At 38.0% G+C, this 25,809-nt stretch overlaps 1 protein-coding gene across 1 annotated transcript; it reads right to left on the bottom strand.

Annotated features, from left to right (window-relative positions):
* Positions 1-865: 865 nt before the first annotated feature.
* LOC139973346 (transient receptor potential cation channel subfamily A member 1-like) lies at positions 866-25,627 on the bottom strand. Its single transcript, XM_071979970.1, has 14 exons — positions 25,102-25,627; positions 20,609-20,747; positions 20,012-20,074; positions 17,713-17,907; positions 16,862-16,954; positions 16,490-16,588; positions 16,181-16,285; positions 15,556-15,690; positions 14,824-14,952; positions 14,277-14,482; positions 12,476-12,707; positions 7,080-7,149; positions 3,999-4,161; positions 866-3,424 (listed from the first exon to the last, which is right to left on the bottom strand). Exons 2-14 carry the CDS (start codon positions 20,732-20,734, stop codon positions 3,187-3,189), a joined length of 1,854 nt encoding a protein of 617 aa, XP_071836071.1. The 5' UTR covers positions 20,735-20,747; positions 25,102-25,627; the 3' UTR covers positions 866-3,186.
* Positions 25,628-25,809: the final 182 nt, after the last annotated feature.

Genomic DNA, 25,809 nt, shown 5'->3' with positions numbered 1-25,809 from the left:
CATTGTACAGACTTTAGCAAAAATCCATTTGTGATATCAACGTACTGTGAGACGTGAGTGTAATACTTTTAATGTCAATCACAGCCGTTAATATGATCGAATTATGGTCTTTTTTTTACTTTTCTTACTACCGAATCCAAAATGTTCTCGCTTGGATAATTCAAATGTCAGCATGATTAAAATATTGGCCACTGTCAACTATACAATATTATAAGTCTTCCTTGAGTAATTACGACCAGGAGCCACATATGTAATATTTCAAGTATTCCTTCTTAGCAATTGATAAGCGAATTGCCACTTTTTACGTCAGCTGTCTATTCTGCAGTTCTAGGTTGAAAGTACTCTTAGCGTCTTTTTTTTCACCTTACCATTATACATTGTTTAGATCCGTTAAAGAGGTATGCCGGTTCCCAACATTGCATATTGCACTTGGTAAAGTAGCTCTTTGAACTGAATTCGAGGAAATTAAAAAAGAAAATGTCTTCTTGCCATGCGCATTTCACTAAATATATGTGGTTGCTATAGTTCCATGCATAACATTAGAGCAATCTTCAAAGCGACAATTGCACAAGAACATAAGACAACAAATAAAAATAAGAATATGATTACAATTAAACAAATTCAGACATCAGATAAGTATCTTTAACCAATGGAAGGATACGTGTATAAGGGTGGAATTGGGTGGGGTGGGCGGGGAAAGGGGGATGGGGTGGGGTGGGGGATTAATGACTTATATGTATTCCATTATCAAAAAGGATACGTGTATAAGGGTGGAATTGGGTGGGGTGGGCGGGGAAAGGGGGGGGGATGGGGTGGGTGGGGGATTAATGACTCATATGTATTCCATTATCAAAAAAATCGCACCAAGACAATTGTTCATCGTATTATTAATCATGCTTGTAAAGGCATTCGGCAAATGCTAGATTACATGTGAGTGTGAGAGTAATGCGCATGTATATTTTTTGGGTAACTGGGACTAAGTTTTACCGTAAATATGTCTGGGTTATCTGAACATACCTGATCTGAGGCCAGCATTGGCTCTGTTAGTTACGAATATCTGTTCCCTCTATCTAGAGAATCTTGATATTTACTTGACGTAACATCGCCATGATCATACGGTTACAATATCGATGAATTAGGCGATTGTTGTTGAGATTAGCTCAAGTTGATTGTATTTCGTGGCCAGGTTCTATATCTCGGGTGACTTTCTCAAAAGGTATAACTGATCTTCAACGACTGCTATACATGCCTTGTGTCGCTGGAATACCAAAGAACAGTTCCATGTCTTTCAAGCGTAAAACTCTGATACTAGTCGAAAACTAAAATCTCATCAAATGTAGTTTATCATCTAAACAGTAAAAATTTGCTTCAAACAATGGAGAAAAAAAATTAAACATTATTATAAACGTAACACATTATTTTCGTTATCAGACTGTGAGCTTTTCGTATAGCTGGGATTAATTATTTCAACGCTGGCAATCAATGAAGTTATCTATGCATCATATTACACACAAATTGAATTAGCTAGATAGCTGTTCTTGTTGGCCTTAAGTGGCTTAATGGATATTAGTTGGAAATATCAATAAATCGATATAATAACCAGTTCTGTAAATTATATTTGTATGCTTTTATAAATGACAAATGGAGACAGGCTTGGAGATGAACCATTCAAACATGCACGTATACTGGTATTCCGAGTGTATACATCTATAGATGCATTCTTTCAAGATATATTGTCATAGTAACAACAAAAGCAGGGAGGCATGCATTGTCTTACCAAGTCACAATTTACTATGTAAATCAGCCCCCCCCCCCCCTCCTTCTCCCCTTAATACTACATACACTATAATATAGCATTGTCTTATATAGTACAAAAGAAGCTAATAAACAAATATTTTACAAAAAGATATGAATTAAATGACAAAACGATAGTTTTGCAATTTGACAAGACACAGAAGGAAACTAATAATTGAATAAAAAGGCTGTTTGAGATAATAAAAAAATAAATTGTTCCTTGTATAATGGAGCAAATATGAGTCAAAATAGTGATATAATGTCAAAATACAATCATTTGTCTCCTCCTTCCCTACGTATACACTTAATATAAAGTAAAGGGACGAATATTTCTTTAGTTTGTTAATAATTTTTTGCGTGACATTTTATAAAGTTATAATCATGGAACACTACCTGAATTGTTTAACAATCACATTCAATATATGTTGTATTAAATCCGATATCACTAAAATAGCAATTGGTTGTGTCCCACTTGTCAATATATGCGTAACCCGTTGTACTCTGCCGTATGGATGGATATGATGACCGCAATTGCTCTCCTCCTGCTCAATCATGAATATTGAAGATTTGTTGTAAATATGCAGTACATATGGCTGATAAATTGCAACGTCGAACTTTTTTTTTTCCACAGGTCTATGCGCAATTGTGCACAGATTCAATGACGGTACATGATATATGAATATGCATCGTGATCGTATGGTATAAAGGTTTATTGCGGTGACGTCACAGATAATTCGGTAATCTACTCCGGGTATTTTTCTGTTAAACTCCCACCTTCCACCCCATCTAACAATCCCTTCATCCCCCGTCCCCAGATATTCCCTCATTCTCGCCGTACACTCGTCCGCTCTAACCGTCTCTACAACCCGCCGCCCCTATCATCATCATCATCATCATCATCATCATCATCATCATCATCATCATCATCATCATCATCATCATCATCATCTCCATCATCTCCATCATCATCATCATCATCATCATCATCATCATCATCATCATCATCATCATCATCATCATCATCATCATCATCATCATCATCATCATCATCATCATCATCATCATCATCATCATCATCATCATCATCATCATCATCATCATCATCATCATCATCATCATCATCATCATCATCATCATCATCATCATCATCATCATCATCATCATCATCATCATCATCATCATCATCATCATCATCATCATCATCATCATCTGATGAAGATATGAAAGTAACGCGTATCCATTGCTTCCATCAATTACTCGCATGTTTCATGTAAATATGTCTGCGACGTCCAAATATGTGTGAATCGGTCGACTTCTGTTAACGATGTTTTGCTTAAACGTGAAAGAAATACTTCAACATATCACCCGGGTGCCAAAGAGACCTGCAAGGTTTCATACACTAGAGTCCATAGTGTATGAATATGTTTTTCCATATTTGGCACTGACTGGCTTGGAGCCCGTGGTTGGCAGTTTGTGAAGTTCGTTTCCTAAAGGTTCATCAGTGGCGTTATGCCTCGTTGTGTACTTGTGTAGATACCCCTTCTCTGGTTTCAAAGGTGTGAGCCTGTGACGATTGTAGGCAACACTTTCAGCATAAGAAGAACCATCTTGTGCTTCGTCAGAAACTTTCCTGAAATCGAACAACAACAAATAAAATCGTACCATAAATAATATCAAGCAGTTTTTGTTCAGTGTTAATTCAGAACAAAAGTGTACTATTTGAGACTAAACATGAGAATAAGCTCTGGTCATCACATGGTCGGTGATGACATGCATGAGAACTTAATAACAATTCAAAAGACCGTTTTGATTGTTATATGCAAATTATATTGAAATTATATTGCAAAATTACATGACAGCATAATTGAACAAGATGGGGCTTGGCAACAGTTCTGAACTGTACTCATAGTAGTATGATATATGAAATGAATGCTAAATAGCTAAGTTGGTGTCGTCAAGTTGGTGGGGAGGGGGGGGGGGGGTCATTTGCAACACACTCATTCTTGATGTATCACCATCACCATCACATTGAAAAGCATTGCACTTTAAACTTCCATACAGCATGTCAACCATTAATTTTCTTTCATACTCTTCATTCCACCAATTCTCTCCTGGCATCGAAGAAATCAAACATTCCGTGACGATCAAAAAACATAAATATCAACACTATACAAGTGTTGGTTAGTCTCCGCAAATATATTTACCATGTATGCCACGCGTTCTGCATTCGTTTCTTCTTTGCCAGAAGTTCTTTCCATTGTATGTCGCTGTTTGGTGAGGTCGGTGCCTTCTTGGAAGGCACAAACAACGGCTGTAGGCTGTCGGTTGTCGCTTCAGCTTGTGGAACTGAAACTTGAGTTACGTCGGCTAATTATAGAAAAAGGAAAAATGGTAAAGTAGTCACCGAAAAAAAAGAAGAAAAAACTGACACACAACTTTAAGAATGATAAGATTTGGACGTGTCTTTACTACAAAAGACAATTCTAGGCGATTTGGATCGTAGATTAAGGAGTAACATTCATTCATTGATCGAAAGGCTAACTGGCGGCTAAAACGTCCAGTGGTTTAGGTTGTGTGGAGACAAGAAAGCTTGTTACTCGTAAATATCCAATCCGGTCAGTTGTGGAATGTTTGGGGTCAACATTTTCTTAAAAGATATCCTATCATCTTAACTCCCCCCCCCCCTCCCCCTATATATTAGTTATTCTTCCTGTTAACGTATTGTATGACTCCTCTTTATAACATTTATATTTTTACTGGAATGAATACATTAAATAGATCAACCAGGAATATACACTTGGTCGAGGATATTACCAAACTTTTTTTCGAGTATTAATAAAACCAACAAGAAAGCATTGAGTAAACTGAGACAATGTTTAAGTTGGATACATCGAATGACATATTACAGATTGTGTTGTAGTTCCAACAATTTACTCGGGAATTTACTTTCTCTTATTTTTTTATCAAAGTAAATAAAAAATTAAGTCTCGTAATATAGTCAGTCATAACTGAATGTTTCTGATATGGGCTAACATTATATCATACTGGGAGAATTTCATTAAAATAAATTAAGCTGGCGACATTATTCTACTGTTGCGCGCTCTTAATGTAATACAGCAACACCGCCCCCACACCCACCCCCACCAGAGCCATTTTTATTAAATCTCCTGTCTGTGTTTAATGTTTAGACCCATGTACAATCTTCATAATTTCATATATAATATACCTCGATATTGCAATTAGTTTGCTTATCGGCCAACGAACTGTCTTTGATCCTTCTAACCGAATCGATGAGCCAGCGTTCTCGCATGAATTTGTTTCAATATATACGTTATATAGCAGTATACTGTTTTGGTCACGCTACGCTGCAAGCTGCACCCATTAACCGTTTGAGATCATAATTCATGCGATCGCGTGAAATCACTATATGGTCTACAGCGTTGAATCAAGGGCGTAGGAAGTGGGGGGATGGGGGCGACAGCCCCCCACCTGAAAACATGGGGGCGGAAGTATGCTTCCGCCCCAGTCGTCGAGGGTAAAAACCCCTTTCATTTTTGAACTAGTTTCTGAAATTCAGAACGTAGTCTTTCACCATTGTTCAGACTGTTTATTACTGCGATTATTGGGAATCACTATCTCCCCCGGAAATTCGCTGGCGTTTGAGCATACCGTCAAAATAAGTCAGGATCGAAACTCGTCCAGACCAATGTGCTGCATGTTTAGGTAATTGTGCTAGCTTATACGCTACAGTGTTTACAGAACTCCGTTTGTTTTGTTCATGTACGGTAGGTCAGGCATACATACTGACATAGTACACACACCATCGCCGCTACTCCGTAGTTCATGCATATCACGTATAGCACGTACACGCCTGGCAACTGCACGCAAGATGAGTAAAGTAAATCAGGAAATATGAGAAAATTGTATTACAAATTCAGACATTTGTGGCACTAAACAGCATCTGATGGCCTCTAATTGTTCAAATTTTTTCCAAATGGGAGGGGGTGGCCCCCTCCCCTTTGGAAATTTTTAAGTCCCCCTACCCAGGATGGCGATCACAATCCATCATGCATCAGCCCCCTGACAAAAATACCTTCCTACGCCAGTGCGTTGAATGCCATCTTGTGGTCACTTTGTGAACTATTCACTGGGGCAAAATGTTTTGAGATTCTGAATGCAGACCGGTCACCTTTTCTATATTAATTTTGGGGGTTTCAAGTATACAACAATTAAAATATGACTGGAAAGCTCCTTTAACGCTATGACGTCATCTCATCCCCTCTGTTTTATAGGTATGCTGTGCTGGCCCCAAATATGCTAGATATTCAAATATGGTCACCTTTGGTCAAAATTCTTAGACTGTTTTATTACAACCTTCGAGGAAATTTTCCTCACTGGGACATTCAGTCACCTTGTGTGTTCCTTAAAAATGTCTGAGAACAATTTGGAGAGTAAAGACCTCCAGGAAAGTACTTTTTGAAAACTTCTAGCTATTATAGCGTGCTATAATTTGGGGCCTATACTGACTACCTTTAAGTCTAGCTAATCAACGTATACCAATCGTTGCTCATTCTGACAATGAATCATAACTTAAAATCAATTAAACGGCAGAAAGGTGGAACCAAAGTATGAACCCCGATACCATAATGTCTCCGAAAACACTCCGCTAATCCACAGGAAACATCTTATATTTTAACACTCTAACACTTGAGTGCTCTTTGGTACAATTATTTCTGTGGGTTCCGCTGAGGATTAATGACTATGACATGCAGACTACATCAGTTCTTACAGACTATTTCACAGTTGAGTCATACTAATTTATCACACTGCTGTTTGTTTCAAAATATGATCGCGGTATGAAATTGCAACCTGCACTGTGCCAATTTGTGGTGTACGCTCCGTATGCGTGCGCACATCAAAAAAGCGATATGGTATAGCCTTAGGTTGTTTCCAAGTAAACTCAGCGAAAAGTCTTATTTCTACGATACAGTTGTGTTAATACATACAGATTAGCCTTAGTGAGGTGTGCACAATAAGGGCACGGCTGTGGCACGGCCCCCACCTCGTATCGTCAGTCGGGGGAAATTGTTCAATCGGGGTACTTTTAACATTAGCCGAGGAAGAATTAGGCCGCTGATAAGGGTGTGCAACTCCCCCACCCCTACCTCCCCCCGTCAACCTCTATACCCCTGGATCCGCGTCCGAAGGCCGTTCTGTGCCTGGAGAGGGAGGGTATAAACAGTAATTTATTATATAAAAGTACGATATTAATTAAAAACGTTTACCTTTTTCCATGTTCGTCTTTTCTGGTTTTTCCTTTTTAGATTTCTTCAATTTCCGGGCTACCAACCCCATCTGTTAAAACATGAAGGGTAACATGCATGACAGAATTTTGGCATATTCGACATCAATAACGGTTTTTATTATTTAGGTTGGACGTCATAATATTACTGAGCCATGCAAACTGTAAACATGCATGAAGTTCATTCAAAAATTATTTTATCTGAGAGATGAAGATATGATAAACTTTCTCTTGCACAATTTGCGACGTTCTATCAACGAACAGTAAGGTTTGGCACGACATTAATGTTTTACATCATGTTATGAAACGAATAAAAGTCACTGCTATCAGCGCAAGAAATAACTTAAAATATTATAAGGAAATTATAAGCTGAATTTTAATCTATATTTTGTAGGACTATGTCATGAAAATCTTATTTGTAGACTTTATTGAAAGTTATATCCTCGTTAACTTATGGGGTACCTTTGAAACATGCACGCATTTATCAGTAATACTACAGTACAACGTGTTGTGCAATAAGAACATAGTCCGAAGGTCATTCGTTCACATTTTTTAATTATCGCGCAACTGGTTTATAAGGCTATGTTTTCAACGCAAGTATTATCTTAGAAGCGAGAGAGACTGATTACAGGAACCATGGAGGAATCTCACAACGTGTACAATACTTCTATGTCGGAAATAAAACGGGCATTGGGGAGGGGGTTGGGGACGGGGATTAGGGACGGGGTTTGGGAACGGGATTTGGGGACGGGGATTAGGGCGGGGATTGAGGACGGGGTTTTGGGGACGGGGATTGGGGGGGGGGAGAGGAGGAGAGAATAATTGAAAAAAAAAACAATCAGCGGTGAATTAACGTCAGACCTCATGCATCAGGCTACATGGTATCACGCTATCGATAGGACATTGTCCGACTCGATAATAACATTATACTGCACAAATACTGCATAAGCAGAATAATACGTACTAGTAACATATCAATAACACATAGCCTAGTCGCCAGTGCAACCCCCACTGGACCAAAAACGTGTAAGGACGGTCTAAATGCCCGCCCCCCACTCCCCCATCCATCACCCATCCCTGCCCAATAACTTGGTCATAGCTCCTGGTGATTTCAGTATATCTTTAGAAAATGTCGGATTATAGCTCATCTCTTAGCACAGTGGACATATAGCCTATTTGCAGATATAGCTTTACGTTATAGTTCACACAGAGTTCAGGCTCTCACGTTGCTGTCTGCAACAAATATTCAACTTTGCAAACAATTTTCAACATACACTTATACACTTTGTCCGTTTATAGAAACTGCAACTCCACTCAGAATGCATTCAAGCGAATGAAAGGTATACAGAGGTTTAAGATAATAGTTTCAGCCCAATGTTGCTAATAATTCATATCCCCTTTTTTCTGCGGTACGTGCACTTTTGACGTATTCAAACATGTCTGGTCATTTCTGTCACAACTCTACATCAAAGTTGCAATAGAATGGCGTCTTTATCTATATAAACTGGCTCTTTGTATAGCAATAGTACACACTTGTCGCTGACATTGCGGATGGATCCGTCAGTGGTATTAAAATAGATCTTTTTAAAACGAGTCAAAACTAGAGAATCAGTTCAACAGAAATGCTTTTCCAAATGTGACATGTCAACAAGGGTGAACAGTCGTCTAACATGCAGACACACTAAAGTGCACCTTGAAATTGGAAGAAGAAGAACAAATGTTGAATTCAAACGCATGTGGAGGCCTATACTTAACTAACAAGTAGTTTAAACGTCAGAGTGGTCTTTTAACCCACTGCCTTGGTAATACCTTAACACTTGTAGGATATGTTAGCCTTCACCAAGTGAAAAAGGTTGAGTAACAAGCCCCTCCCCCCCTCCCCCCCACCCTCCAGGCAACAGATTCATACATCATTACTGTATACGTCACGTTGTTTCAGCTTTTTGTGCTGAAATAACCTGTGCTAGTTTGTTTGTCGAAAAAACAGTGGCATCGTGGTACATAATGGAACACGGCTTCCTGACCCACCCATCCCCACCACCATCCCTACCCCCTCCCATTGCATCTCCTAATAGTAATCCTAACTTCACGAGAAGCTTAGACATAATTTTGGCCTTATGCAGCTCTCTGCGCTTTTAAATGATTTGCTTTTTTTCTTCAATTATGGTACACAATTTGAAGTAGACTTCACTAAGTGCAAATCTTCCCAGCTTATACTCCGACACGGGTTATTGTACTACACAGACTATATTAGTAACGGATGACGAAGTGAGTCAATGTAAACGTGTTTAAATAAACGAGCAGATGGTTTCCATCAGTTCGCTTAAAGCACTTTTTTTGTTTTTTGTTTAAAACAAATAACTAAAGCTAACTTGAATTAATTTTACAAGTATAACCCAAACAATAGTTTAGAGAGTCTACTTGCCGAAAGTAATATAACTGTGTGTGTGGTGTGAGTGTTGGTCTGTAAGATCGCTATGTTTGCCTGTTGTAAATGTATATGCAATTGACTTTTGTCAACGCTACGAAAGTATACCCGTAAAATTAATTCAACAATGTCATATATTTCTCTTTCAAGTATATTACTGACATCGTTCAAAAGATATTCGAGTAGTAAATATAAAGAACAATGGACAGCGGAATGTGGACTCACAGGCAATTGTGAAAAAGTATAATTAAAGGGTATAGAACGGAATACAAAAGGGCCGAAACTCTCTTAAAATCATTTCCCGGGCGCTTTTCGTGGTTGTATATCGAATTAAATTGCAGTGAGATCTTTGTTTGTACGGCATGCAATTAAGGTAAAGTGGCTTCTGACAGGCGCTCGGCAAAGGAATGGCTAATACAGCGATCGTCACCAATAACGGGTTGTATATAGCTACACGCACTTACTTAAATCCTGATTTAACTGTTTAAATCCCATCGTAGACAACCCTACCCCCTTTCCCTCCATACTATAGGATAATTGCTCGACGTTGGTGAAGGCCACTTTCCAAACGATGCCTCACAAAAAAAAAAAAAACCAACAAAAAAAAACATTACATAAATGCAATTTTATCTTTACTGATGTACAACTAGTTGTGAATTACAAACTTATCTTCCAAAATTTAGAAACATTCAGCTCTGTTTGGAAATATGATTATTATGTAAAGTCATGTCAAGTAATTATCATTTTATTCTTATGAATAACGTGTGACGTCATGGTGCCACTACAAGATAGACTCTCAACAGAACTCCCTGACTGTCTTTTGCTTTTCATCTTGTCATGGTTAAAGGAAACGGTATTGTTTTATATAATAATGAATGGGTAAATCATATTCTAAATAGTACATAAAGTAGACTTAACCTCCCCCCCCCCCCACCCACACACACACACCTACCAATACTAGAAAGGTATTATATTCTTGGATTATGGTAACACCAGTTTGTAGAAAATTCAAGACAGATGTCGTGTGAAGTTTTAAAGGGTACTCAAACCCAAACATCATTTAAAGGGAACTCAAACCAACCATTATCTTAAAGGTACTCAAACCCGACCATCATTTTAAAGGGGACTCAAACCAACCATTATCTTAAAGGTACTCAAACCCGACCATCATTTTAAAGGGTACTCAAACCCAACCATCACTTTAAAGGGTACTCAAACCCGCCCAACCATCATTCTAAAAGGGATACAAACCCAACCATCATTATAAAGGGAACTAAAACCAACCATCATTTTAAAGTGTACTCAAGCCCAACCATAAATTTTGGCCTATATGACAGAGATCTCTGTGAAGAACACCTCCTCTAAACATCTAATAAGCAAACATCTTCTTCCATTTGGGAAATATCCTAGGTTAAAAGTCGTGTCTGGAAGCTGTCATTTTTTTAAATTTATGATGTAATTTTACTACCAGCATCTGAATACGTTTACCTTGACCTTGGTATTCTTTTTTCATATTTTCATGGTAGTATTTAAACATTGTTGACAATGAAACCAATGTCATCATTAGATCATATTAAGAGGCTCAATATCGTAGATTCAGCAAAACTCATAAAACAAACACATAAAGAATGAAGACAAATGGCTCGATGATGTCATATTAAGACTTAATCAAGCCTTCAACATTATATGAAAAAAAAATCTTCTAAAAAAAAAAATCTAAGCTCTTTGGGGGAACTAGTTCATGACTGTTATCTCTATGCCATGCACCAATATTAATGTATTGGTGTTTGTCTTCTTTAACTTACGATGCTTCTGTATATGTTTCTTTACATTACTGTAGGGTATGGAAATTAGTACCTCGAGTGGTGACGCAACTGTTTCCTCCTCTTCGGGTGGCATTTCCTTTTTGAGTTATGAATTATTTCAATTAAACCGTTCAGCGTACGTGGGTTGGGGGGGGGGGGGGGGAGAATACCTGAAATTTGGGGGAATGCGATCGCACAATAGGACTAACTTCCAGCTAACTTAGGTTTCAATTAAATAAATCAAACATAATCAATATATATATATATATATATATACATATATATATATATATATAAACATAAACATATATATATATAAACATATATATATAATATACAAAATTTGTTGTTTCATTATAATTGTATGTAAACATCACAACACTATTTCACATGAAATCCAGCAGACTGACTGGAACTAGTGCTGTGTTCTTTAAAATATCCTTTTATGTTTAGTTGGCGTATTAAGGAGTGTAACTTAAAGGAAAGCAATTGATGACCCTACCGATAGAAGGTTTCAACTACTTTCACTTAAACTGACAAAAAAAAGGAAGAGAGTAACTTGACTGAATGTAGGAAATTTCCATATTCTAGGATGCAACAGTTAGTTATTTGACTGTGAATGCATTAAAAGAACAGGGTGCGTGAAATCCAATTGTCTCAAAGGGTGGCGCTATCGTAATATGTTTAATTTAAAGTTGGATACAATTTCATAACGGCTCTGTTAGGCATCCAAACCAGTATATACCAGCACATAAACCACGTGGAGGCGGTATTTAAAAAATAAAATGGACGGTATATAAACCAGTCGCAAATAATGGTTAGACGCCTCTGGTCATATATAGGCAAGGATTCATGAACGCCACCGAGCACGCTTCTGTCTCTTAATACTGCACATTATTTGCTAAAGCCTATTCAGACTACCTATGACTTTCTACAACACTGGAAAGCCATATATCCTATAGTATAACCACACCCTTGTACCTCCAAGTTTATAGTCCGAGGATCAGCCTATATAGGTAACGCAATCTCTGAAATGATAGGATGCTCTGCTATAGGTGCAAGTGATTCTAGCCCCCTTTTAAGATTGACCTAAACTTCATGTCTAATGCCCTTGGCTCTATATATAGGCCTATACTATTACATTACCTCAATCAGCCGAGGTTTGCTCTGTCCATCTACTTTGGCATCGTGCGCTAGAAGTATCTGGCAACATGCTCTGTCACACATGGAAACACTGATATTAAGAGGACTCTGCCCAGAGGAATCTTTGGCGTTGAGAAGCTTTCTTCCTCCATCTTGATGACTTTTCTTAGTGTGTTCTAAAAGTATCCGTAGTATATTCGCAGCTCCCTTTAGACAAGCGTAATGAAGTGGAGACCTATAGAAAGGAATATTGTTCGTATCAATGATTATAGTAATACAACAAATGTTGTTAAGTATAAGCAGCCGATGACGGACGAATGTTTACCAAGGGATAAGCAGAGAGGGACCTGGGTGGTAGCATCGTCTCAATATTTTATGCTCTGCCGTTTTTGCTGATCAGTTAACACAACGTTAAGCGGGGTATTAGCTTAGGACATTAATATTCCATAACGATTTTGCGACCACTGTTGTTGCTATTTAGAACGAACTGCTGAAAGAGAGGGACAGTACCTTCTATGCCAGATTTTTACCTTTGTTTGTCAATATAAATACATTTGTATGATATCTTAATGTCATAATATATATATAAATATATATATATATATATATATATATATATATATATATATATATATATATATATATATATATATATATATATATATATATATATATATATATATCAATTAATGCAACCTTTCATCCATTCACTCGTTCGTCCGTTCGTCCGTGCATCCGACCGTCCGTTCGTTCGTTCGTTCGTTCGTTCGTTCGTTCGTTCGTTCGTTCGTTCGTTCGTTCGTTCGTTCGTTCGTTCGTTCGTTCGTTCGTTCGTTCGTTCGTTCGTTCGTTCGTTCGTTCGTTCGTTCGTTCGTTCGTTCGTTCGTTCGTTCGTTCGTTCGTTCGTTCGTACTTACGGTAATTTATGCATAGCTCCATCACCTTCGTGGTTATACACGTTTCAAACTCAATATAACATGTGCTTTCTTAATTAGAACGTCAAGCAACCAGTTCGACCTCGTGTTTCTCTGGCGAAACATGGGAGCTAGTCCCAATGGGTGCTAACACCAACTAATATAACAGTCAACCATTCATATAATACTAACCTGTGATGCAATACACAATCATTTATGTTATAGCTAAAACTCACATATATTGTTGGGATGTTTGTATACCCACTTCCTCACCCCCTCCAACTGTACAATCGTTCCAGACTCTATGCAAGTTCGATTTCCAACACATTTTTCGTTGTATTTTAGTTTCTAACATCAGTGGTTACAAAAGTTATTACAGTAGTAGTAGTTGGCTTAATTTGATTACATTTGTGAAACGATAAGGTTTCCCGTACCACCCGTTTCACACAGAGATATACAGTAACTTCTGTATAAATCTTAAAGTTTTGTACCACAGTAAATACTGGATGGTGCAGACAAATCTGATAAATCGGTGGCATGCTAGCATGTGCTATTAGGATTACAGTAAGAACTGATGATATGTGTAAACCCAACAAATCCCAAACAACTTGATCTGTTGGAATTACACATATACTCAGTTCTTACTGTAATCCTAATAGCACATGCTCTCGAGTTATAGCACTTTGGAACAAAACTTTAAGATTTACAGTGTAATTGTGTTCTCTGTGTGTATCGGGTGCCCGCCGTACCACTATATACTGATTAAGTAAGTACACGTTTTGCAGTATGGGGAGGTCACAGTGGTAAATGGACTCTATTCCACAGCTATTAAAGATATATTACACTCTAACAAGATAGTTACAGCAGCTATAATTTCTTTCTTTCTTTACCTTTTCTTATCATCAAAACAGAAGAGTTTGACTCCATGCTCAAGGAGGAGTGTTACGATCTCGATTTGGCAAAGATTGACGGCAACATAAATTGGTGTTTGGCGATGTTCGTGATCTGGCATATTTTTAGAGGAGCTTTTGGTCAGTAGAAGTTGACAGATGCCAGGATCTCCTCGTTGTACAGCGTGGTGTAGAGCAGTCCATCCCTATATAGTTTGTCAACCAAAAAAAAAAAAATGACAGGTTAATTTTGCATCATTTTATGTCAATTGTTTTAGCTCCCTTTGGCGATTTTACGATGATTCGCTTACATACTGATATCTAGTAACAGTCTTGTATATTGGCTTGGTATATTTGCACTCATCTAGAAAGCCCAGGGTTTACTAACTGGGTGAAATAACGCAGTTTTTATAACACGGTAAAGCTTGCATTCTGCGTATAGTTAGTATGTTGATAACATTTAACACCTTGTAAAAAGCACTGACGACGTATACACGATGTGAACTTAGATCTCCTACCTTGAAATAATTCAAATGTATAGTTTTACCTGGATATCTACATCGTTTGCGTTCTTGCAGTGTCTCAGCATCAGTTCACACATTGGTCTGTCACCATTCTTTACCGCATAAATGAGCATGGAATCGCCCATAGCTTCCTCGTCATCCAGTTTACAGTTCTGTATAGAAAATAATGATATATAATATGGGAGAGAAATCAGTCTTATGCTCAATGTTGGTAAAATTGCTGTGCAAATTAGGCAGATTGCTTCCGCCGACCCCTCCCCCTGAAGGCGTACCCCTAGTAGCTGTTGGAGAAACAAATAAGCCATAGTATCACAAATTTCACCAATTTCCACGGCGCAACAAAGAATGGTAAAGTGAGGTAGGATGTTGAGATGAGAAGGCGGATGGGACAATGGGCTGGGTGTGAGGTCTCGTGCATCGATGGATATCAAATCAATAATCGGTTTGACAGATGCGAAATTCATTTGATCTTCACAGACCGACCCACACCGCCCCACTCCACCACCCGCATTCACCATATGTTTTTAATTATTTATTCTATGTAGGCCTATATTTCCTACTTATACATGAAACCTTTTAGAAGTCACGAGAGGGGAGTTTGATGTTGTTGACGGGGTTAAGAGTGGGCAACTATACGTAGTCTACGGGGGATGCAGGAGCTGTTCCCAACCCTCGTGAACCTTCTGCGTATAACAACTTGCAATAAGCTATTGATTTCCATTCTCTATGTTATTAGAGTCACGTTATCTACTCACATTGTTAATGAGCAGCTGGGCAACATCGCTCCTACATGTTTGTATCGCATAGTGAATGGGTCGATGCTGGAACCGATCATCAAGATCTATGACTTCATCAACATTATAGCATAGGAGGGTCTCCGCTGTGGACGTCTGTGAATAATACGGAACCATGCGAGCAATCTTATAAAATACGACTATATTAGTCAAAGCAGGACATATCGCATCCCATAGAAAAGTATCAAAATCGTCGAACATAAAACCTTCAACCTAAATTGATATGTATCATAAATAAACTGTCACCCAATTATCCCGTATAGTTTGCATTTGCCTGAAGAGTTTTAGTTATGACTATTAGCTTTATGTTGTTATATGAATAAGTGAGTCATTTAAGTCAACAATGATGCTGTATTGTTCGTAGAACAAGGATTAGAGCACTTCGAAACTTTCCTGTTTGTGAAACTGATAGGTGAGGGGTTGGAGAACCAGTTCGGAACCCTTGGTTTATTATGTCACTGAGACCAACTGTTGACAACTATTTTCCTTCCTCGGGTTCCCTCGGTGTGGCGTTTCTTAAAACTTCCCTCCCTCCCTTTTTCAAATACATCAAGTTCAGAATTTAAAAACGAAAAAATAAACTTACATGTCCTTGTATCACTGCCCAATGTAAAGGTGAACGTCCGAGATTATCCAAGACGTTGACTTGCGCCCCCTCCGAAATCAGAAATTTCAGCAAGACAACGTTTCCCTTTGAAGAAGACAAAAATCATTGTGAGTGATACAAACCACAGTGCCACATAAATCAAGAGAAACAATGTTTAAGTTCTTTTGAAACTGTCTCTGCAGACTAAATATTTTCAGGCCTTATCCTCCCAGTGCCCAATACGCGTTTTAATGTCTTCCCCAGCTAAAAGAATAAAAACCATGTGAGTATTTAAACGACTAGTCTTACCTCTCCAGCCGCTTCATGTAGAGGAGTTTGCAGAAAATGGTCCTGTTTAGAAACGAGTTGAGGTGCTGTGGCCACAATTAGTTCGGCACATGTGGTATCCTTGTGGAGATTAATTAAAGAGAAAGGTTTGATAGCTCTCCTTCTACCATGTCAAATTGTTAGTTTCAACAATTAAGTACGCGGAAACTTATAACGGCATACATTGCGTTATAATTATGTACTAATTATTAAAAAATGACAACTCCACCTTCCTGTCACCCTTCCTCCACCCCTTCCTTCCAAGTCAGATATACTGGATTAAGGTAATGATGACTGAAATGATGTAAAAAAAAATCAGTGTATGGATCGAAATTCGTCAATTAAAATCTGTACCTTACTCCAGTGGCTGCTTTTATGAAGTACTGTCTCCCCTTCATCATCAACAAGGTTCGCAATATCAGCTCCATTGTCAAGAAGCATTTGCATCTGTTACAGATGAAAGGTCAAATAATATAAAAAAAAGTACTAACATTTTACCAGTGTTTGATTTGCTCCTAAATTCATTCTTTCTCCTTAAGTTAGGGAGAGAGAGTGTGTGTGTGTGTGGGGGGGGGGGGGGGGGATTGTGATAGTCACTGGCGTTCAAATCAATCACTTTCATATTTCATGACTTAAAAAAAAGGCAAGACGAAAATTTATATTTGGCTAAAGAATGAGGACAATTTAAGGATCGTGGAGAAATTTACATTTAATAGCTATATATCGTGTTCGAGATACCAATATTTCAAGTTGACATGTTTCGTACCCAAACGTGAACTTGAAACAAAACAGGTGTGACAGATTTGTTTCATATACTTTTCTTTAAAACGTAAATCCAATTTTCTTCTCCATAAGTGGGATGTAATTAACATATGGGATACACTATACATTCATTGGGGTACTGTTAACTCCTAGTTAAGCATGATAAGCGTTTATCTTGTTTGATAAGCCAAAAACTAAACTTCCATCCAGCCGTTTAAGGAAGATTTCCATAAAGAAGGCCGGAAACTGAAGGTCTATGGTTACCGCAGAAAATGTCCCTGTGAAAATGCGTTAAATTTGAATCACGTGACTTTTGACAATTTAACATAATTAAGTACGTAAATTATGTACTATCGAAGTTGCTTAACCAATCGGCAAAGTGACTAATATTTTAGCAGAATTTAATCAGTATATTAATTTAGGCGAAAAGTTTGACAATTTACCTTCTCGGCGGAGCCAATTTCAGCTGCTATCATGGCGGAGGTAAGGCCATTTTTGCCTCTCTGGTTTACGTCTAATTGACGCTGCAGAAACATTTCCACTGCACTGTCAAGACCTTTCCTGACGACATGGAATAAGAACGGTTCTTCCTTTCGTTCGCTTTCTTTCCTGTCATCTGTGAAGTTACTGAGATCCGCCTTTGTTTATAGAATCAAAAATTATGATATATTACTAAAATACGAAAAACAGCACGTGATAGAGTAACATGTGTTGTATATATATATATATATATATATATATATATATATATATATATATGTATATATGGTACACCAAGTGTTATTTCTTACTATAGTTATTTCTAATCCATCACACCCCTGCCCACTCCTCATCCATTCACAGCGTAAATGAAAAACTCCTCGTACTTCTGTTACAGCTTCTTTAAATGAAGCATATTTAGATACAAGCAAGCATATATACATTATATTGCAGTGTACTCTCTATGCAGTATTTTTTGCTCACTTCTGAAATTTTAAATTTGACTAACACACAGTACTTTAATTGTACAATATCGGTGCTATTAGAAACGAAGACCTTGAAGTTTATCAATTCGTTTACTATTTCCTTGACCAGGCATTCCCAATCTATAATGAGACCCTGCATTCTCACAGACGTATAACATCAATACTTTACGGGATCTCCATGAAATGCAGATCAATAATGCCTTTATATCATGATATAGTTAAGGTAGTTACTTGTCAGAATACTTTACTAACTATTCTCACGTACGCATTAAAGCCTTTGAGTGCTATGCAAGCACTTTACACTAGTCCCCGTTAAAGTTGTATAGGACAAACATAAGGCTGTGTGCATTCTGTAAGAAACCTTGGTTGTTAAGGAATCGCGATGTCAAAGGTCAACAGTTTTCTAATTATGACCTAAGTATGCGTTTTACATCCAGAATCCGTTTGTAAAACGTCTTTCGAGTCTGCTTTAATATACTGTTTTTAACAATAAAATATTGTCTTCAGCTATGTGGGAACCGTTGTCAAATAACGAGAAATTTCAATTCGAGGTTTCGGTTTCCTTGAATTACAATTGCAAATTCATTGTAATAATTGGGTACATCCTTTCAGTATGGCATATGTTTGTTTAGTTTTTCAATTCACCCTTTCAACTACCCGCCCCTCATCCTGCCAAACCCTCCCTTTTATCCAATCTTCGCTGGTGATGCAAGATATACAATGTGGACTCTTTAGTAACCGATTAATACTTTCAGTTACTTGTACCATTTAACTAATGGTGTATCATATGCTATCAAATTTTGACAAATCCTACGCATTCTCGGGGGAAATTCGTCATTTATTTACCTCAAGTAAAATTAGTTGGGTGAATCTGATGAAATTTAAATGTATGGTTTTGTAACTTGTGACTAAACGCAAGATGGCATAGATGGTCTATGCCGGGGTTGTCCAACCTTTTGCAGAGGAGGGCCACATGGAATGATTATGATGAAGCTGGGGGCCGCATGAACCCTACGCTCGATTTTTTGCCCGAAGCCCAAGGCAACAAAATGTGAACACTGCGCGCGGAGCGTACTGATTTATTTACCTTCCTGATAAAGCAGATGAATAAAGTTCAACCGCCCCCCCCCCCTCCGCTGAGAGAGTGTCACACCAACTGTCCTGTATGCAGTTTTTTGGACCCAGAAGGTTCGAATGATTGATTATATAGCTTCAAATTGTTATCAATAAATCTGCTCACTAAAATTTCGCACCGTAGAGCATTTCTGGCGGGCCGGACGCAACCCTGCGACGGGCCGGACTGTGGCCCGCGGGCCGTAGGTTGGACAACCCTGGTCTATGCGATAGTAAATTGCTTTGCAATTGGAGGGCTGGTATATACATGAATAAAACAACAACTTCAACACATTCTAGCGCAAAACCGAGAACCGTTGCTGTGGCCGAGTGGATGAAGGCAGGGGGGGCGGGGGGCAGTTGAAGCAATGAGGCTTAGCAATCGGGAGGTTCCGGGTTCGATACCCGGCCGGGTCATATATATTAAGTGGGGTTTTCCTTCCAAGAGCAATCTACGGTTTTCCCATTTTCTGAAATGACATTCTAAATTGAAAAGATTCCAAATTTAAATTTCAAATGTTGAATCATGGAAGCCACCCGACGTGTTAGTTGTAATCCATAAGCACTTGCGGGTTTTGGTCGCTTAAGCGTCGTAAAAAATAACTGCTGATTATTATTATTATTGATGATTAAAATGCAGCATTAACTACGTTAATGCACTTACATGAGTGTCTGGATCTTCGTCGCTGTTGTGAAGTTGAACCAGCATGAGATTTGGCTTGTCAGTCTGTTGACAGAGATGCAATATAAATACTTATTTACACTACAGCTGGCACACAAACAGGTATATAGAAGTATGGGAGCATGCCTGCTGACAAATATTGGGTATAGGGTGCTACAACCATGGAAACAGGGGTCAAGTATAGGGGGCTTTGGAAAACATGGAAGGAGCCGGAATATATGAGATAAAGAGAATAGTGCAGTATTTTCTTTTTCATAATATACTTAAAGAAGAATGAAAGAAATATAAAAGAAAGGGGGGAACTTAAAGATGGGTACTTTATTGGATAGGCGGGACAGATGATACACAACGGATACATCAACACCTGCGTGTGGAGGGGGAGGGGAGCTCGGATACAGATTAGCTGACCAATTGCCTGACCTGAATATCTATGGTGTTATCCAAACCTCTGCATGTGAAAAGTTTACACTTTTACATACGAGCTGGGATGAGGATTCCTGGACATTATCTCCCTAGGGGATATACACGTCATGACATCGATATTGGGGGAGGGGGGGGGGGGTGGCTGCAGTCACCTACCTGTCTGGAGTTGTATTCTTGATGACACAGTGACGAGCAGAAGAACTGTTTTTGTTTGTGGTAGAGGCTGTAGAATCCGGCTGGGTCTACACAAATACAACATATATCTTCCTCCAGTTTACCCATGATGTGATCAATCCTGCGTGAAGGACAAAAGTAAACTTATCTTTCCGTTACTAAGTACTTAAACCAACATTATACGGGCCATGCTGATAGTTATGGGTGTTTGCAGTATAGCAGTGGACGGTTGAAGGGGAGAGATCATTTAAAGCAGGAGTCAATAGTATGATATTTAGTTTGGGAATGACATGAGAGTGTTCTGTTTCCTTTTGAAAATACATTATCTATTTAACGTTTACTACAATGCAATAATTCATCAAGCGTTTACTATAACCAATCTACTTGATCATTTGTTATTACGTCCATTTAGCTGGTAATTAGCGAGATATATGTGTACCAAAAAATAAATATTTTATTATTATTAACCTACTTCACAAACCTCACACGTTTTTACCAATTAGAGTGTGTGTGGTTTTTATTGGGTGGGGGGGGGGGTGTTGGTGCAAGTTTAGTGAAAGAAACTTACAGAGTATGTTTTCAGAGCCATTTACTTCCCTCTAAGAGATGCATTTGGTAGGTATCATATTATATCAAATTCCAAAACAAAACTTAATTGTTTTAAATTTTAATATCTTGTCTTAGACAATAGAATGCATGTTAATGACCGTAGAATAATTAATATTCAATCGAAAGAATAGACTGACTTTTTCAATCAACGTAGAGATGCTTAACAGTTGCCAAATAATTAATCTACTTACAAAGTCAATGTACCGCTTTAAATTTACACGAAGCTCTTATAAAACAAACTCGAGGTGTCATTATTTTACGTATAAGTGGAAGACTATAGGCTGGTATTAGCACTCCATTAGTGTTTACTGAGGACAAATCATTATTTTACGTATAAGTGGAAGACTATAGGCTGGCATTAACACTCCATTAGTGTTTACTGAGCACAAACAGATTCTCATCCCAAGAGATTAACATGTAACGGTAACTATAGCCTATATATAATATAAACCAAGGGAAACATGCACAGTGACGCGTACGTTATTTGCTATAGGAACTTGAAATGGAAGCAGGACACTTCGCCCAACAACCATTTCGCCCAACTGCCATTTCGCCCAACCTTACCATTTCGCCCAACCAGCCTGGTCATTTCGCCCAACCAGCCTGGTCATTTCGCCCAACCAGCCTGGTCATTTCGCCCAACCAGCCTGGTCATTTCGCCCAACCAGCCTGGTCATTTCGCCCAACCTTGATACTTGAAAAGTAAACGTTCGGGAATTGTTAAAGTTACAGGATACGAACCGAATATTAAGGAAACTTGAGGACCGATCAGTGTGTTGGGGGTTAGGTTTGATAGTAAACGTTCGAATATTAAGGAATATTAAGGAAACTTGAAGTCCTTTTCTTTGTATAACTTTAGTAAGGAAACGTTACAGAATACGAACCGAATATTAAGGAATCTTGAGGATGGATCAGTGTTTTAGGGGTTAGGTTTGATAGTAAACGGTCGGGAATTGTTAACGTTACGGGATACGAACCGAGTATTAAGGAAACTTGAAGTCGTGGTTAAATTGATTAGGCCTACATATGTGATTACATATGTGGTTACATTGATAAATATTACGGACGGGTTTTATATATATATTGTATTTCACTTAACGTTCCGGAATTGTTAGTCAGTAGGATGGACCAGTATTTTACGGGTTAGGTTTGATAGGTTTTTATGAAGACCGATTCCCCTGTGTTTGTATAACATTAGATTAACACTATGTAGAACTAGATAAACACATAACTGCTGTGAACAATACCCTTGATTAATGCCTGGCGGACTTGATAAACCTTGACCGAAGTCATCAAGCAGAACAATAGGTGTGGATTAATAAACCACAAACAATAGGCCTCCGATAAACGTCTGGTTGACCGGATTAACGCTTGGCTGACCAAACCAATAACTGCGGATTACTGACTCACAAATGCAATAACATCAATTATTGACATCAGCCTGTCAATCACATGGGATAAACCCAAAGGATATGGATAAAAGCCCTGCCCCAACGATGTGAGGTTACACAGCTCCTGAACTATCCTCCAGAAAGATGAAAACTACAGTTCCTCAAATATGCAAACGGCTCTTCTTAGGGCCACTTAATGCTCCAGAAAAAGACAACTATTCAGTTCCTCAAACATGCCGATTCTCCTTTGTTTTTATAATAACATAACTTCCATATAATAATAATAATAATATAACTACCAATAATATAACCCAAAATAAATCAAATTGAACTAGTGAAATAGAAACGGTTATATTATTCCACACTGATTCCCCTTTGTTTGTATAATAATATAACTTCCATTGTATGCGTAAACGCCTAAAGTAGTGTAATCCTCCCATTATACCCGAAATAACTGCTCAGACTCCGATCGATATCGAGCGGACCTCACTTTATTTACCTATTACGAAGTAACCTTACCCAAAATAAATCAAATTGAACTGGTGGAATAGAAAAAGTAATATTATTCTGACTGAATATTAGTAAAAATAAGGTTGGGCGAAATGACCAACACGGTTGGGCGAAATGACCAACACGGTTGGGCGAAATGACCAACACGGTTGGGCGAACTGACCATGCTGGTTGGGCGAAATGACCAACGCGGTTGGGCGAAATGACCAGGCTGGTTGGGCGAAATGGCAGTTGGGCGAAATGGTTGTTGGGCGAAGTGACTCGCAAGCCTTGAAATAGCGCATATATATTCTCTTTCCGAGACTGGCATACCTTTGATTTGCTGGAAGAACTGTTGTAAAAGAGGGTCATTTTAAAATAATAGATACTATGGAAGTATGGTATGAACAGGGAGTTGTTGTTCCATAACAACTCCCTGGTATAATAAACTCATTGATCATATTAAATATAGATGCGATGTTTGCTCCATGACATGCCCATGCTACAAGCTTGGGAGTTGAAAGACCGTCAGTTTCCCTACGAGGTCTCTCCTTATAAAGAGTTACCATTTTCAGGAAAACTGCGACAATGATAGGGATATAATGTTCAGATTAATTGTTGTAACAGTAGAACAACATGACTACTCGGGTGGAATTCATGTTATTAGTACGACTGTACGAATACAATGTTTACCGTCGGGCTAAGAGCATTATTACTCGTATACGAGAAGGCTATTACACCAGATTTCCAAAAGATCCCGAGTATTATTAAATGTGAAATACAAACCAATATATTTATATATATATATATATATATATATATATATATATATATATATATATATATATATATATATATATATATATATCATTAGAGAAAACCAGAGAAATAAGATATGACTCATAATTGACAAATAAGGAGTAAGTTTTAGAAAATATATTGGAATTTTCGGTCCCCCTGGGACCTTCGTCAGCAATACTTGGCAGTCGAATGAGAAGTACAAAATGTGACCCAATGAAAGTATGACGCTAGATAAGTGTTAGTTGCAATGATGGAATTAAAACCAAATAAAACATGACTACACAGGAAGCGGATTAAGGAGCAAAGAACGGATTACATATGCTTGTAGAACTGATAGTTGTTAAGGGGTCCCAAGTCTTTGTTGAGGCCAGTGATGTGAGGCTTAATACGAAAGATCCAATCGATTTCTTTACGTTTACGTTCAGTAGTTGATTTGAAGTCCGAGGCAATTAAAATACATTTTAGGTTTTTTAGAGAATGACTATGAAGATTGAAATGTTCGGAAACTGGGAATCCTGCAAAATTATCACGAATAGATTTTTTGTGATTATTAAAACGTAAGCGGAATCGGGAGCCTGTTTCACCTACATCATTTTGCCCTCTTTGCAAAGTATATATATATATATATATATACAGAACTAGTATTGTTCGATACAGGTGACATACGCCTACAGTGGAATTACGACCTTCCTTACCGGTTTCGAACCTCTGGACATACAATCAGCGTCCATAGCCTTGTGGTTAGGGTGTCCGCGTACAGATGAGCGGGAGGCCCGGGTTCGAATCCCGGTGGAGGCTGGAAGTTTTTTCACTGTTCTTGATTTTCCAACTCAATACGATTTTCATATAGGCTATATATATATATATATATATTATATATATATTATATATATATATATATATATATAAATATATATATATATATATATATATAGATTTATATATATATATATATATATATATATATATATCATAGATATATAGGCGAGAACGGATAGAGGCAACTACTACAGCTAGAATACGAGTACGGAATTACCACAAGTCTTATACTGATCCATGAAATGAATCGTAATGTTTTTGTTACTGATGTAACTTAGCCTACTATAGCTCGTATCTGAAACATGCAATGCTTTATGAATGAACCAACAATATACATATGTACGGTACATGAGTCCGAACACTTACCTATGTAAACATTGGCCAAATTGGAAGTATATAGCGAAACATCAACACTCAGCACAGATTTTCAGCACCGACATGGCTTCGTTTATTTCGCTGCGTTAAATTCATTATGTAGAATTCAGGGCTGTAACTCAGTTTAGTAGTAGGCCTACCATGCTCCAAATATGAGTTCCATGAAATACATCCACAATTTTCTTTTCTTTGAACTACATTCCCTTGTGTTTTTTCCACGTCGTACGAGATGGCATTTCGTGGTCAAAGGTCTCATATGATTTACACTAGTCTTGCTACTGCAGAACTACTCCCGGCGTCACAGCTGTGATCTAGACCATTCATAAAGATGCCATTGTGTGGATAAGAGAGTGGTATAACTGCTACATTGGCTGCTTTATTGTCGATTATTCCTGTCGGGCACTCCGCTCTCTGGTAATCCAATTGATTTCCTAAAGAAAAGTATCTTTCTTGTTTGCAAGCAATCGATACGTTATCTTTTGATGAACATTCTAGCTAACGTCAGTGATTAAGCAATGCTCATTAAAAGAAGGTGAGCTAACCTATTCTATAATGTGCGCTTCACCAAACAACTGAACCCTGACAAAGAAATCAGGACTAAACACACTATATAGTGACGTAGCAGGTGGTATTATACACCACCTTAGCAACGGAGGAATACATATAACAACGTAGTTTTATATCTTATTTATTGATTGA

The sequence above is a fragment of the Apostichopus japonicus genome, chromosome 2 (genome assembly GCF_037975245.1).
Source record: "Apostichopus japonicus isolate 1M-3 chromosome 2, ASM3797524v1, whole genome shotgun sequence".
Taxonomy (NCBI): domain Eukaryota; kingdom Metazoa; phylum Echinodermata; class Holothuroidea; order Aspidochirotida; family Stichopodidae; genus Apostichopus; species Apostichopus japonicus.
This window is presented reverse-complemented; position numbering and strand designations above follow the sequence as displayed.